The 14,960-nt window shown below is 39.8% G+C and overlaps 1 protein-coding gene across 3 annotated transcripts in view; it reads left to right on the forward strand.

Moving 5' to 3' along the window:
• RYR2 (ryanodine receptor 2) overlaps positions 1–14,960 on the forward strand; it is a 749,362-nt gene that overhangs the window by 335,806 nt on the left and 398,596 nt on the right. For all 3 annotated transcript variants that reach the window (XM_075064183.1, XM_075064184.1, XM_075064185.1), the window contains exons 16-17: positions 406–541; positions 7,056–7,151. In XM_075064183.1, the coding sequence (XP_074920284.1) occupies positions 406–541; positions 7,056–7,151 (232 nt within the window). The remainder of the gene's footprint in view (positions 1–405; positions 542–7,055; positions 7,152–14,960) is intronic.

Raw genomic sequence — 14,960 nt, forward strand, 5'->3', positions numbered from 1 at the left:
TCTCAAATGTAATTAGTAATTATTGTCATAAAAGACTCTTTACCTCCCTCTTTATACTGGATTATGCCCTGATGCAGCAAGGTACTTAAGCACATGCCTTACTTTAAGCATGTGTTATCCCACTTACTTTACTAGTGCCACTAGTAATTGATCTTGGAACTCAGGTATTTAATTTTACTTTGGAAGACTTATAGAGCAAATATGCTAGTAGCAAAGCACTGTAAAACATTCATCATCATTTTCCTTAATAACTTCCCCCAGAGTTAGCTGGCTGCATCTGCTACATATCTACTTTGTGTTTTACATTTACTTTTCTTTTTTGTCATGTCTTCTTTTAATCTACATTGACATCTTTGTACTGAAGAGATACTCTCTTCTTTGAAAACCTGGAATTTTTCTTTCTAGGGTATGATCAACCTTGTCCTTGAATGCATTGATCGTTTGCACGTGTACAGTAGTGCAGCCCATTTTGCTGACGTAGCTGGGAAGGAAGCAGGAGAGACTTGGAAATCTATTCTAAATTCTTTGTATGAATTACTAGGTAAGACACATTGTGGTTGTCTGGGATTTTTTGACAACAAACTAACCTATTCAATTAAAATGAAAATCTGAAACCGAAGACTGTTGAAATTATCTAGATATTGGAGAAGACCTTCCATTTCAGTGAGTATGGGAGAATAATTATGAATCAAATGAAGTGAGTATGCCTTGATTAAAGTAAATGGATATCTTGACAAATCCATGATGTTTTGCACGTGGTTGGAAAAAATATTTATATTGTAGCGTTGCCTAGAGGTCTCAGTCAGTATTGTCAGGTTCTGTATAAACATGCATAAAAGTGCAGTCTCTGTGTGGGGAGTGCTGTTTTCTGGATGATATAAAACTAAGATCTTGACTACTTGTGGTTATTAAAGTTCCCGTGACCTTCTTTGTACGGGTCATGGTGTCCTGGTCAAACTTTCACTTGTGTAGTAACTTTCTCTTCCCTGAACATTTCCCGCAATAATTTCAATTGGATACAGTATTCTTCTTCCTGGCTATAACAGGTTTGTTCTGTTATTATATGCTGCTCTTGTTTGTTGATTTTTAGATCCCAGATGTGGCTACTCTTCAGTTGTGAGAAAAATGACTGTATAAAAATAAATCCTTCACTTCTGAAACAATGGAATAAACTTCAAAATCACCATCATAAACTACATTTATTTTGCTATATTTTCCTGCCTCACTCATACTCTGCCAGAACTAATTAAACATTCCTTACCCTGTGAGCATCTTTCAAATAGCTGCCATTTTTTTCAAATAAAACAGACAAAACGTGCCACAGTACTGTTCCATTCTTTCCCTCGCAATGTGGATCAGATAAAAGCAGAGCTTTTGCTACATGAAATCATGTCACATTATATGTAGACCAGCACTGGAAGGAGGATGTTTCTCACATTTTGCCAGTGGATTTCAGATATTTGCTGGCAACACAGGAATGGTGAGACTCGGGTATCTTGGGTCTCATTCAGGCTACAGAGGGGAGTGTTTGCTAGTGGGCACAGACCTTTCTGCCCATCTCCCCCACGCCCAAATCATCCCTTCCAACCTGCCCCAGTCATAGATTCATACATAGACTTCAGGTCAGAAGGGACCATTATGGTCACCTAGTCTGACCTCCTGCACAATGCAGGCCACAGAATCTCACCCACTCACTCCTGTAACAAGCCCCTAACCTATGTCTGAGTTATTGAAGTTCTCAAATCATGGTTTAAAGACTTTAAGGTGCAGAGAGTCCTGTCTCTTCTCCACCCCTGACTTCGTTACAGTCCCATTTTCCTCATCTAACCTGTCCCAGTCTCTACTCCTCAGGCTCTTTGTCCCAGTCTGTTTGTCAAGTCAGTCCTTTTCTCTCCCTTCAGAGTCCCAGTCTCCTTGTGAGCTATTACCAGTTCCAGTTTCCTTGTCCCCTCTTTTTCTTCCCTTCCCCACAAGCTTTTCATTCCATCAGTCTGTCATCCCACCCACTGTCTCTCCTCCACCACCCATGATTGGTTTCCATTCTAACTGCATAGCAAAAGGCATTTGCAGGTTTTTGTTTTGACATCTTTACCATTATATAACAGGCTTGATGTGTAATTACTATATCTTTTTTTGGTAGGTAATTTTTAAGCGTATTGGTCTTGATCTGGGGATGGTAGATTTTTTCACTATGCTGTACTGAACAATGAAGATGCTGTTTGGTAATTTCCTAGGTGATAGATAGATATCATTTACTTCGCCTTGTTTCCACAAACCATAGTTTCACATTGAGTGTGTATGTAAATCAAAGTGGTTGATATTGTCATCATTCATGGTTTCTGAGATATTTTGTTGTTGTTGTTTGTGGCATATAGTTCATCCTTAAGAGAGAGGAAATATACAAACCTCTACCTGGGTTGTCTTGTGTTTCATCCATAAAAATGACTGCAGTGTATTTCCTGACAGAGGAGCTACAGAATGTGTGTGCACTTTCTATCAGAAATATATTCAGTCATTGTGAGCACATAGTGTTTCTACCATGTTACTAGGGCATCACAAATTAGGATGGGCACTGCTTTGACTGAGTGAGACCCTCTGGTGGTCTTGGTTTGTTATACAGTCATATGTTGGTATGAGAAACTAATCTTTCCTTATTTGATTTGTTGCAAAATAGTGGCCAGATGCTGATTTTTAACAGCTTCTTATGCAGAATTAGAGACCAAGGAAAAGTGAATAAAAATGGAATCCTCTATTGAAACTAGTTAAAGGCAGTCATTTCCCCAGACTTGCACTTTTGATAAGCTGTGGGATGGTTAGTTTGCTTTGTTTATTATTTATTTAGTTAGTTATAGTTGTTTCTTTTTTCGTATCCATAATGTACATAGTAAAGACATATTAGAAGGCATGCTGCCTGTCCCCAGAAACTCCCAATCGTAATGTGTCAATATAAGCATACAGAGTAGTGGGATGGGTTACTGCATACAAGTGAAGGGGCTGAGGTAGCACATGGCTATGTTTTATTGGCAGAATGATAACACAGCATTTTAAACTGGATGAATGAGGCATAAGGGAGGTTTTGGAGGTAGAGATTAGGTGGGAAACTTAAGAGGATGAGGGGAAAAAGGAGTAGCAAAAAGAGGAGGGAGATCACAGTAGTTCTGATCAGTCTTTTTGCAGAAGCTGCTGGGATATTGTGTGAGGAGGGAAGAGGTATCTGAAAGGCTTAAGGGGGAGGGAGCTGAAGGTCATGAACAGGCAGCAAAGCTTGTAGGTATATGAGTCAGTGGGGAGGAGAGTTAATGCTGCTGTTTGAATTAACAAGAGAGAGTACAAAGTTGTAATGGATGGAAGTCTGCATAGCTTATTGACTTTATTCAGAGGCATTTGGCAGCAAGGAACAAAGGAATTGAATGTTGGGAATAAATGAAAAGCATTTTGTGATATAAAGTAGAGAGGCAAAGGCATCCTGGGAGGTAGGGAGGATACTGACTCAATAGTGGAGAAGTGGAGGCTGGGAGCAGCAGAGCAGTCATGGATATCGATGGACTGATGGTCACAGAAGAGTCAGGTGTGGGCAGTGGACAGAGGGAAAATATGAAATGCAGAAGGAGGAAGTGGGTGGTGTTCAGAGAAAAGGAACTCTATTGAGTGATCAGAGAAGGAGCGCTGTTTAATGAAGACAAGGTGAAGTGAGTGGCCATTTTGGTAAAGTTGGGGAGTTGATCCAGGGCTAAAAGTTGAATGAGAACAGGGCAGGGGGGACAGAAGTCTCTCAGGTTGGACAGAAAATCAACGTAAGGTCACTGAGAATGTGGGTGAATGGTAGATTGTGATGAGAAAATGAGAGAGCATCAACTGTCAAAATAGGGTATATGGTGGCAATATCGGAGAAACCAGATCTATCTCTAGTAAATGAATGGAGTGGCTACTACATATATTTGCTTTTCTGTTTTTCTTTGTATTACTTGTAGTGAATGCTTATCAAGTAGCTCTTTGGAATACTTAATCCCAGTGGCCATTTTTGTCCTCAGCTTATGCTGTTTACTATGAGGGTAATAACTTATATGGTAAAATGATTGTGATTGTAGAGTTATCACTTGTATCTGTTCTGAAACGTAGAGGGGGAACACATAGTTTGGGATAAAGGGAAGGGTAAAATGACACAGCAAGTTCCAGAGAATGTGGACCTAGAAGTTGGATCTTTATTTTATGCTTTTATTTCAACAACTGATTATCTGTTCACTGCCTCATAATACCACTCCGGCTGATCTTGTTAGTTTTCTGTCCTTGTTATAAGCCTTAAAAGGCAACCTTGAAAATGTAAATTTTAAAATGCAGTTTTTCACTTTCACCACCATCATAGAAGAGAGACAGACTAAGAGAAACTTTGAAGGACTCAGAGACTGCCAATAGTAGAATTTCAGATAGTTATTTTTATTATTTTTTGCTTGCTATCATTGTTAAAGTTCTTTATAGTTGCTATATGTTGCCTGCTAGGAGACTCTTAACCTGTGTACGTGCTGAATAGGGTTATTTGGCACCTTGATAACATCATTTTTATTATAAAATGGAAAAAATATTAAAATGACCATAAAATTACATATGAATGAAGTATATAATATTACATTCAAATATCTCAAAATAAGAGTGCAAAGACAAGTGTTCATAAGTTAGGAAATGCCAGCATTAAGGTTGGGTCCACCTATAATAAAAGAAAAATTGAATCTAATATACAATATGCATTGTTGATTGATTGGAATTCATTGTAATAGCCCACACAAAAATTCTACATTCAAAGGTTGCAAAAGGAAGCACTGAGGAGTTAGGAAATGTCAAAAATAAGGTTAATTCATCCCCCTTATGTGTGTGTGCACATTATAATATCTTATTACATGATCACATAGTGTTTTTTCCAGAGGAATTCTGTCTTAGTCAGCACCATGCGCTAAGAAAAGTAACAGTTGTTCAATACGTTTATTTTCCCCTGGAGTGTAACCTCATGTTTTTTTTTTTGTTTGTTTTCTTTTTTTTAAAACTACACTGCATGGTATAAGGACTTTTGCAGACCGTTCTTGGTGCCTCACAAATATTACTGAAATTTATCCTCACATCACTCAAGTGAAGTAGGGAACTATAATATTGTCTCCATTTTACAGGTGGAGTTGTGAGGCAAAATAAGGTACAGAGACTAAGGGTTTTGCATCCATTTCAGTAGTGGTGGTGTGAGTATAAAAATGATGAGGCACTGTGATATTATGGGTATGTGGGCCTTGTAAGTACCTGAAAGAGAATTTTTCATAAAATGTTTCCATCCAGAGTGATGGTTGCCTCCAGTCATATAAACCAGAAACAGGTTTATACTGAGAAAAGTTTGTTTCATTTTCAGTCATAAGTAACATTAAAAATGCTATGGCTCAGGAACTCTGAAAAATGAAATGTGTAATCGAAATGCTTGATAGCATCTTAACTATACTAGCTCAGAACATGGTCTTATAATTCATTGTTACAAAGAACGACCTTTTTAAGAAAACAGAATATTTAAATGAGTTAGCTTCTATGTGGAATGTGAGCTTTTGTACTTTTGATGAATTTTATATCTCAAATGTGTGATTTAGGAATGCATCTCTTCTACATCCCTTCTGCCATAACAGGCCCTTAGAGATTCTCTGTGCTTTGTGATTAGTTGTGCTGGTTACCTAAACAGTAGTAAAAGTATCTACAGCTACAGCTGAATGCCTCTAAATAAAGCTTTAGTCAACTGTTCTCTGATCACCATTTCCCATTCAGAGTGTGGTTCTACAGGAGCAGAGAAAGATGATTTGCCATAGACTATTAGGTTTTCAGCCTCTCTTCCTCTGCTTCCCTGAAACTACTCTGTCAACTCACTGGTTTAGTGATATAAAGGATTCATAACCTGGCCTTTCATGTCTGCAGCAGATCCAGCTTCAAATCATACTGAGGCCACAATTTTAAGGCTCTAATGGAAGTGAATCAATATATCAAAACTATAGCACAATATAAGATAACTAATAACCAAACAATAATATTTATCCCTCATATAGTGCTTTTCATCTGAGGCTCACAAACTGTTTAAGGAGGTTATGCAAGCATTATTAGCCCCTTTTACTGATGGGGAAACTGAGGTATAGGGTGATTCAGTGACTGCCCAAAGTCACACAATGAATTAGTGGCAGAGCCAGGTATAGACCTGGTCTCCTTAGTCCTTGAACCATCCTGTCTCCCAGTGTGATCAGCAATCTCTGTTGAAGAGAATGGCTGGGGAAGTTTCTGATTAAGATTGATGCTTTGGTAGAGCTGAATGTGAAACTTGCGTAAGAACGGCAGTTGGCACTGTTACACACTCTAGATGGAATTGTTAGTCCCTGATGGTTTTTTCCCCCCCTGGGAAGAAGGAGAGGTTCTTCAAGTCCTGAAATCATCACTATGTACTTCTCTACACCTGTAGTTCCATTTCTGTCCAAGGATGAATTTTGCCCAGAGTGTGTTTTTGTGGGTTTTTTTGTTTTTGAGATGACTTTAACCCAACTTGTGATAGCTTACAAGAAGCATTTGACAGTGTTATCTTAAGACATGATATTTTGAAGAGTGAAGCCTTGTTACCATCAGAGACCTCTTCTGGTCTACTTAATTTACAGATACGTGATGGTAACATCATTCTTCCGTTTAGATTTTATGTAGAAGTTTCTTTGTTCCCGATCTTTCCAATACCCTCCTGCTCCTCCAACAGTAATGCTATATCGGGATTTGTTCAGGAATACCAATGGACTTACTTTTTGTTGCTTCAAAATGGGCTACTTTGATATTCAAGAAGGGATCTAGGAAGATGACTGTTGGCTTTAGATCATTTTTTTACAGCAATGGGCAGTTTGATGATGAGAAAATCCTACAAATTTTACTATTCAATATAATGATTTGCCAAGTTGTTTTGCATCTGGTTGGTTGGATCATGGTTTATAACAGGAATTATGGGGTTTCTGTTAATGTGAATTGGATGCATTTATTAACTTTTTTTTCTGTTTTTCTTCTTTTAATAGCGGCACTTATTAGAGGGAATCGTAAAAACTGTGCTCAATTTTCTGGATCTCTTGACTGGTTGATCAGCAGATTGGAAAGACTGGAAGCCTCCTCTGGTATGCTTTTCAGTATTCTATCTCTCTTTTTCCCTCCCAGTTTCTTCTTCAAAAATGTATAAAGAATTGATCAAGCAGTCACTCAGTCATCCTGTTTTGAGTTTTTTGTGCTGATGGGAAAATAGATTGGAGTGGGGAAGGCAAGATTTGACCCATAACTTTCACTGATCCTTGTAGTTCTAGGTATGCTTTTGATACTCTTTTGGTATTTAGTACTGTATAGTGATTAAAAACTAGGTCTATCTACAGATCTATGGAAAGCAATGAATTAATAAATTAGTGTTTTTTTCCTTTTTCTTTCATTTCTATTTCTATTTTGAGTAACATTTGAATTTGGTCTCATCCTTGCTTACCTGGTTATATTATCATCTCTATTTTCCAACTGAGGCAAAATACATAAGCAGGATTGCTCACATGATTAGCCACCAAACAGCATGTCCTGCCAGCAAATCTTTGTGTTGGCTTTAAGGTAGGACAGTGCCTTCAAAGTTCATTGCTAGATTGGTTAATATGTGCATTGAATGTGTGGTGTCAGAAGGCTCTAACTATTGGTTACATTTTTTTCTGCATAAAATACATTTGCCTGTTTTGAAACTCTGGTTTTGGTTATTGGGAATGTTACTTTTATCAGCATACTAAAAGCCAAAATGAAGTTTTATTTTCAATGTGAAACTGAAGAATTCTTATTTTTGTATTTTAATTATCTGGTTTTACAGCTCCAAAAGATCTTGGCAATGCAAAATCTGGTTGTATTATGTAAATAGCAACAATGCTGGTATTGGTCAGATTATCCATGTCATTTGAGTGATGGAGACGGGGGAGTGGGTGAAGAGTTTACCAAAGAGCTTTAAAGTGGCTGATGTTAATGCAATGAGTATGGGTGCAGAATGCTATCGTGAAAGATGGCCCTCAAGTAAGTTTGTCTAAAAGGAGTGTGTCTTTGTTATACTGTTTATTTCCACATTTAAAGCTGCCGATTGCTTTTCAAAATAACAAAATAATATAATTAAAACATTAATAAAAAGTCTAACTCTTCTCCAACCACTGAATCCCTCATGCATCTAAGAATTATCTTTAAGCACCTATGACTTAAGTTGAGTTTGCTTTGCTCAAATCCTTTTGGGTGACGCTTACCTCAGTGCAGAGAGACAGTGTAAAGTCCAAGAGGGACTTAAGTGGTGCATACACCTTATAGTGGCCTACTGCACTGAGGTTAATTTTATCCTTAATGTGAAGTTCTTGTGAACCTGAGTGTTGTTGAAGTGAATGGTGTCACAACCTGGTCCTGTCTCGCTCTCTGAACGAGCATCTGTCTGTTGTGATTTGATCCCATGTGCGTCTAATACCCCCTGGGTCTGGGCTATGACTGATCATAGTTCCTAGCTTTAAGGGAGTCTCGTGCACTCTCAAGTGCAGACTCCATGACACCGTACTTCAGCAGTAGGAGCCCACAGTCTGACTCTGAAACCAGTGCCACAGCTCCCCAGAGCCCCAGTTGCTTAGATACATTCTTCAGAGTCCACCTCGTTGTGGGAGCTCTGATTTCCTAGTTATGCTCTTCATGGACGCTGTGGCAGTAAAGCAAGGAATTACAGGCTAAACAAAGGAATTTCTTATACACACACTTTAGCCTTGGAAAGCACAACTGAGTTGCAGATGTGTGGAAAACTGAACTGCTGAATACAGTCCTCCTGAGTGTCCTCCCCATCCTTCTTAGCCTGATTGTCTGTCTTCTGGTGGTGAAATGAGTGAGGGCTTCTGGGCAGAGCATTGTTCGGTCAGTGGTTCTGCTGGTAGCAAATCCATTGTTCCACTAGAGTAGGCACATTCGGTGTTGATAGCTCTTGATTGCTCTGTCACAGCTTCCTACATAGTCTTTCCAAAATATGTTAAATTTCCGCTTAAAAATAAATGCTCAAAGCCACATTGAAGCTTATATTCAAAGTGGGGGTTGAAATGTAACATGGCATTCACATAACCAAAATGGAATTAATAAATTAACACAGTGATAGGCGATATTGTAAGTATTAACCACTGGGATTATCTTGGATACATACATACATTTTCTTTTACTTTCCCTTTCTGAGCATTTTCCCACCCCTCACAGTTAGCCTTGTACAAGGTGAACAGTAAGGAGCATGGGCGGGTCATAAATTGCAGAGCTTGCAATCTAGCAAAGCAGGTATATCTCAGTTACTCCCCGTGTAATTACTTAATTTCCTTACTATCTTGATTAGACCCTGTGCCAGATGCCCAGGACATCTTGATGTCTGGGGTGACCAACTGGCACTTTCTCTAGAGAAGCTATTAATGATGGACCTGGGCACCTTTGATTGCTGAATTGTGCTTCCAAGGATCCTTGCTTGTACCTCCCCTGGAAGGAATAAACTAAGCATGGGATTCACATTATCATTAAAGTTACTCTTCCAGCTCAACATACTTTTGTTTTTAACTTACCAGCATTCAGGGTAATTCTTTTAAAACCTTAGAACAGAGGTTTTCCAACTGCAGGTGGTGTGGAATGTATTCTGGAGAGGTGGGAGGGGTGTGAGAAGCCGCTCTGCCTTCAGAACTGCGTGGCCACAGAGTGGCAGCTGCTGGCTGGGCACCCAGCTCTGAAGGAAGTGCTGCTGCCACCAACAGCAGTGGAGAAGCAAGGGTGTCATGGCATAGTATATGACCATGTAATTAAAGACTGTATCATAACGCATATACACAAGAGGGCTAAATTACAGTTGTACAGGCAGTCTTAATTCTAGAATTTCCTTACATTTGGTTGTCGGACATTGCAACATTAACAATCTTAACTTATTCTATTAACACTTATTACACCAAATATGGATAACAACATCACAGTTATATAACATAGATTAAAATGTATAAGTTGTATTAACCTTATTAAAGACATAAGCCAACCACCAACTTTTTTTTGTTGGGGAAAAAAACTTTTCTTGTAGTCAGGTTATTATATAATAATCTAGTATTGGATTTCTTGCACTTTCTCTTCTGAAACATCTGATTCTAGCTACTGTAATTGACAACCACTGTATCAGGAACCATCATGGTCCAGAGGGCTTGTTAGCACTGGTAAGCTCCAACCTGTCACTCAGTGACCTGCTAGTTGTTGTCAGAATAGGAACTGAACTCCATAGAGGACCCCAGTCCTGGAATCTAATTGGCAGAATGCTGGGGGTCCTGATTGGTTGGCAGCTTCTATATAAACCTAGCACAGAAACAAGAAGTAGTACATGCAGCTAGGTTGTCTCTGCTTTGGACTGCTTCCACTGAGATACCTGCTCCTACTGGTTGCTGTTGATCTCCTGGTAACTTGACCCTGACTGACACCTGACCTTGATTTGTCCTCTGGCCTGTCGTGGACTGTGATTTCCTGGAAACCCGACCGGTGATGTTGGAACAACTTGTAAATGTGGGTTTGAAAGCCATTGAACAAAACTGTAACCTCTGTATATGGTGGAAACCACTTTAAGCCGGGCGTGTGTCAGCATCCCTGAACCTAACCCTGTCTGACTCCTGATTCCTGCTCCAGTCAGGAGGTCAGATCATTCATGTCCTGGTTGTGACACACTGGTCTGATAAAATACGGCAATTTCTGTGTTCCTGAGTGTGTGTTTCATTATTTTTTCACAATGAGTATGGACATAATGGCGTTTACAGTAATATATGCAGCACTCTGAGAGTTGATCATTAGCAGTGGGATCAGCAATAGCTTTTAGGCAATGTATCTCTGGGAGGGAGGTGTGTAAGACTTCTGGGCTGGAGCAGATGGGTAATGGAACTGAACAACATTCAGCGTGCTGTGATTGTCATGTCATGTTTTCAGTTTGTCCTGCCTACTTGTTCACAAATCTGTGATTATATGGAAACCTGGAACTGCACTTGTCATCAAGGTGTGCACTTTTTTCACAACCTACATGCGGTTCTGATATAGTTGTGCATTAATCTGCAACTTGTTGAAGTCAGGAGCTTTAAGAATGGAAGAGGTTTAGAGTGATCACAGCAATAACAACAGTGACTTGGTTGCATTTTTAAATGGTTGATTTGAGTCATATTTCATCCCTTCTTGTTTTGTCATTTGGTTGTTACATTGTTTCTCTCTTGGGTACAAGGCAACTTGATCTTATTTGTCCCAGTACTGGGGTGCAAATCATGTCAAGGGGCTCCAACAAAATGTATAAAATACACAGTACCACTGTTTGTGGTACCAGCAACACGTTCTATGAACTGGCAGCAGCATAACCAGCCACCTTTCAGTTGCATCAAGCATTGATTCTAAATGTCTTGTGAGAAGACTGATCAGAATTCTAACCTGCTGCTCCATCCTCTGCTGCCTCCTTTTCACCAATAAATAGTTTCTTATGCCTCTCCCATATGCCAATATATACTTTCAGTTGACATATTAAAGCAAAAGTGCATCCAGTGCACTGGTGCTTTTCCTTTGTACCCTGAATGTTGCACAACGCTTATCAGATACATCAGATTCATAGACATTTGAAAACACAGCAGGAGGTAATGTTTCCATGTCACAGGCACAATATTTTTGTTCTCTTCAGCCTTTTTCTGTGGTACTCCTATGTCAAAACAGCATATTTCCATTGCTGAATGGCTCTCCTTAATACTGTAGTTTATGTCAGTCATGGATCATCACTTGGTGTAAGTTAAATTTGTTGCCTCAGTAGCCTTCAGAGGATCAGCAGCAGCCGTGGAGGCAGATATATCCCTAGGCAACTTATTTGCCTGTTTTCCCCCCAGCTTTGTAATAAGAAACACATACATATCCCTGTCCCTAACCACTACTCTCTGTCCCTGAGATGCCAAGGGAAAATATTCAATCAATGTCAGTGCAAGCACTGCCCTCACCATAGGAACTGGGATCAGCTGTCACAACGTTTACCAAGTAGTGACATGTCTCAGCAGGTGGCGATTACAACTGATATGAATGTTTCTGCAAGGTTGCTTCCACCATTTTACTAGATATTCTGACAGTATATACCAATGTTTAGAACTCTGATTCTCTTTAGTGAGGGAAGTGGAGTTGTCACTTTGGGACCCTGAGCCATGCTAGTCTCCTCATGCAGTGATATCTAATACTGCCTTTGATGGGGAACTCACAAAAGAGGGGGAATCCTGGTGCAAGACAGCAGACACTTGTGTTAAAATCACCTCTATTGCTCTGTCTTTTAGCATCAGCTTTTAAAAATAGACTTGATTTTCCCACAATCCATTTCAGGAATTTCATCATTTTCATACGTAAATCTTTACTTTGAATTCTTCATTGTGAAAAAATTTTCTGTGTCTTTCTGCTACAATCTTTGAGCAAATTCATCCCTAAATTGGTGCTAGGGCTGGCACTGGGACTGATGGAACTACTATAAGGTGGGTGCATAACTGGTTGGAAAACCGTTCCCAGAGAATAGTTATTAGTGCGTCATAGTCAAGTTGGAAGGACATGCGAACTAGAGTCCCGCAGGGATCAGTTCTGGGTCTGTTCGATATCTTCATCAGTGATTTAAATAATGGCATAGAGAGTACACTTATAAAGTTTGTGGACAATACCAAGCTGGGAGGGGATTGCAAGTGCTTTGGAGCATAGGATTAAAATTCAGAATGATCTAGACAAAGCGAAGAAATGGTCTGAAGTTCAAGGATGAAATTCAATAAGGACAAATGCAAAGTACTCCACGTAGGAAGGAATGATCAGTTGCACACATACAAAATGGGAAATGACTGTCCAGGAAGGAGTACTACAGAAAGGGATCTAGGGGTCATAGTGGACCACAAGCTAAATATGAGTTAACAGTGTGACGCTGTTACAAAAAAAGCAAACATCATTCTGGGTTGTATGAGCTGGAGTGTTGCAAGCAAGACACAAGAAGTAATTCTTCCACTTTACTCCACTGAACTGGAGTATTGTGTCCAGTTCCGGGTGCCACATTTCAGGTAAGATGAGGACAAATAGGAGAAAGTCAAGAGAAGAGTAACAAGAATTATGAAAGGTCTAAAAAACATGACCTGTAAGGGAAGATTGAAAAAATTGGGTTTGTATAGTCTAGAGAAGAGAAAACCCGGGGGACATAACAATTTTCAAGTACATAAAAGGTTGTTACAAGGAGGAGGGAGGAAAAAATGTTCTTGGTAACCTCTGAGGATAGGACAAGAAGGAATGGAGTTAAATTGTAGCAAGAGTTGTTTAGGCTGGCATTAAGAAAAACTTGCTAACTGTCAGGGTGGTTAAGCACTGAAATAAATTGCCTAGGGAGGTTGTGGAATTTCCACCTGTGGAGATTTTTAAGAGCAGGTTAGACAGACACCTGTCAGGGATGGTCTAGGTAATACTTAGTCCTGCCATGAATGCAGGAGATTGGACTAGTTGACCTGTCAAGGTCCCCTCCAGTCCTACAGTTCTGTGATTCTATGATTCACAGTGCCATTTATGTTCAGGGCTCCTTTGTGCTAGACACTTTACAAATATAGCAAAAGACAACTTTCATCCCTAAAGGCTCTAATCTAAATCTGCCTACATTCTTCCCACTGCACCCTGAGAACAGCTGGCTCAAAATGTTGAAAAGAGCTTTTTCAGGGGTTATTTCTGGTAATGGACAGTGGAGATATCCTCATGGAAAAAATAAGACTTTTTATATCATCATCACTGCATTTTAGGGTTAAAATATCATAAGAACCTCTGACCTTGCTGGGAATATGCATTTCTGATTTCAGTGTCAGGTTTGCCCCTACTCCTAATAATTTTAAAATAATTCTTACCTTTTTTCCAGGGCACCAGTGCTGACCCTCCCTCTCACATGCATCCATGCACAGAGCCCCACTGTGACAGTTCCTGTCCCCGACATGTCAGTTCCTTCCCTCTCTTACTTCCATTCTCTCTTTCTACATCAAAATGCTGTTCTGGCAGGAGATCTGAATGTGCAGCATGCTGAGGGGAACACAAATGCTAATATACACCTGTCTCCATTCACACTTGCCTGCTGCCCCCACAGCAGTGCTGATCTCACCTAGCCCCTAGATGGCTGGGCTCCTGGCTCTTCATGGCACTCCTCTTTGGCGCAGCTGGGGATTTGAGGCAGCAACTATATATGGAGCTAAGGATGCACTGTTGTGTCTGTGCTGCAGCCTGGGCACAGGTAGCTCCCCAGAGCGCTGATGCCTAGTAGAGGGATTCTACAGTTAAGGGCTGGAGAACATCACTGGAGCTGGCAGTACTGGAAGAATATGGGTGTTTTCACATAAGTAAGACAAGGTCCTTTATATGTAGGAGATGTTGCAGCACAAGATGGAAGTTGTTGGCACCATTTTGGGGATACTTATTGGGTTGGTGCTTTCAACGCTTTGCTTTCATAAATGCTTGAGTATGAGACTTGAGGTGAAAAGAAAATCAATCATTTAAAAATTGACAGAGCCACAGTTAAGATCCCTTTCCAGCTATGTTCCACCTTCAGGAAGTATTGTTACAACTTAGAAATTGCATAGAATTTGAGTACCAATTTGTTCTTTTGAAAGCATTTTTGAATAGTCAACAATGCAATAATTTTATAAGATTGTTTCACATTTTATGTAACATACTGGGATTATGATTTTCAGAAACAAGTTAGGATTTTGGGTCCCTTGATTTTTTTTTGTGGGGAGGTAAGTCCTGTTTGAATCCCACTGAATCCCCCATTTGCTCGTAAGACCTAAACCACAATCATTGGATGTCATCAATGGACACCTGTCTCTCTTAAGCATCCTACCTAGTAACTGTGGCAAATTGCCGGTATTGTTCTCTGGGTCTCGCGC

Source organism: Chelonoidis abingdonii, chromosome 3 (genome assembly GCF_003597395.2).
Source record: "Chelonoidis abingdonii isolate Lonesome George chromosome 3, CheloAbing_2.0, whole genome shotgun sequence".
Classification (NCBI taxonomy): Eukaryota; Metazoa; Chordata; order Testudines; family Testudinidae; genus Chelonoidis; species Chelonoidis abingdonii.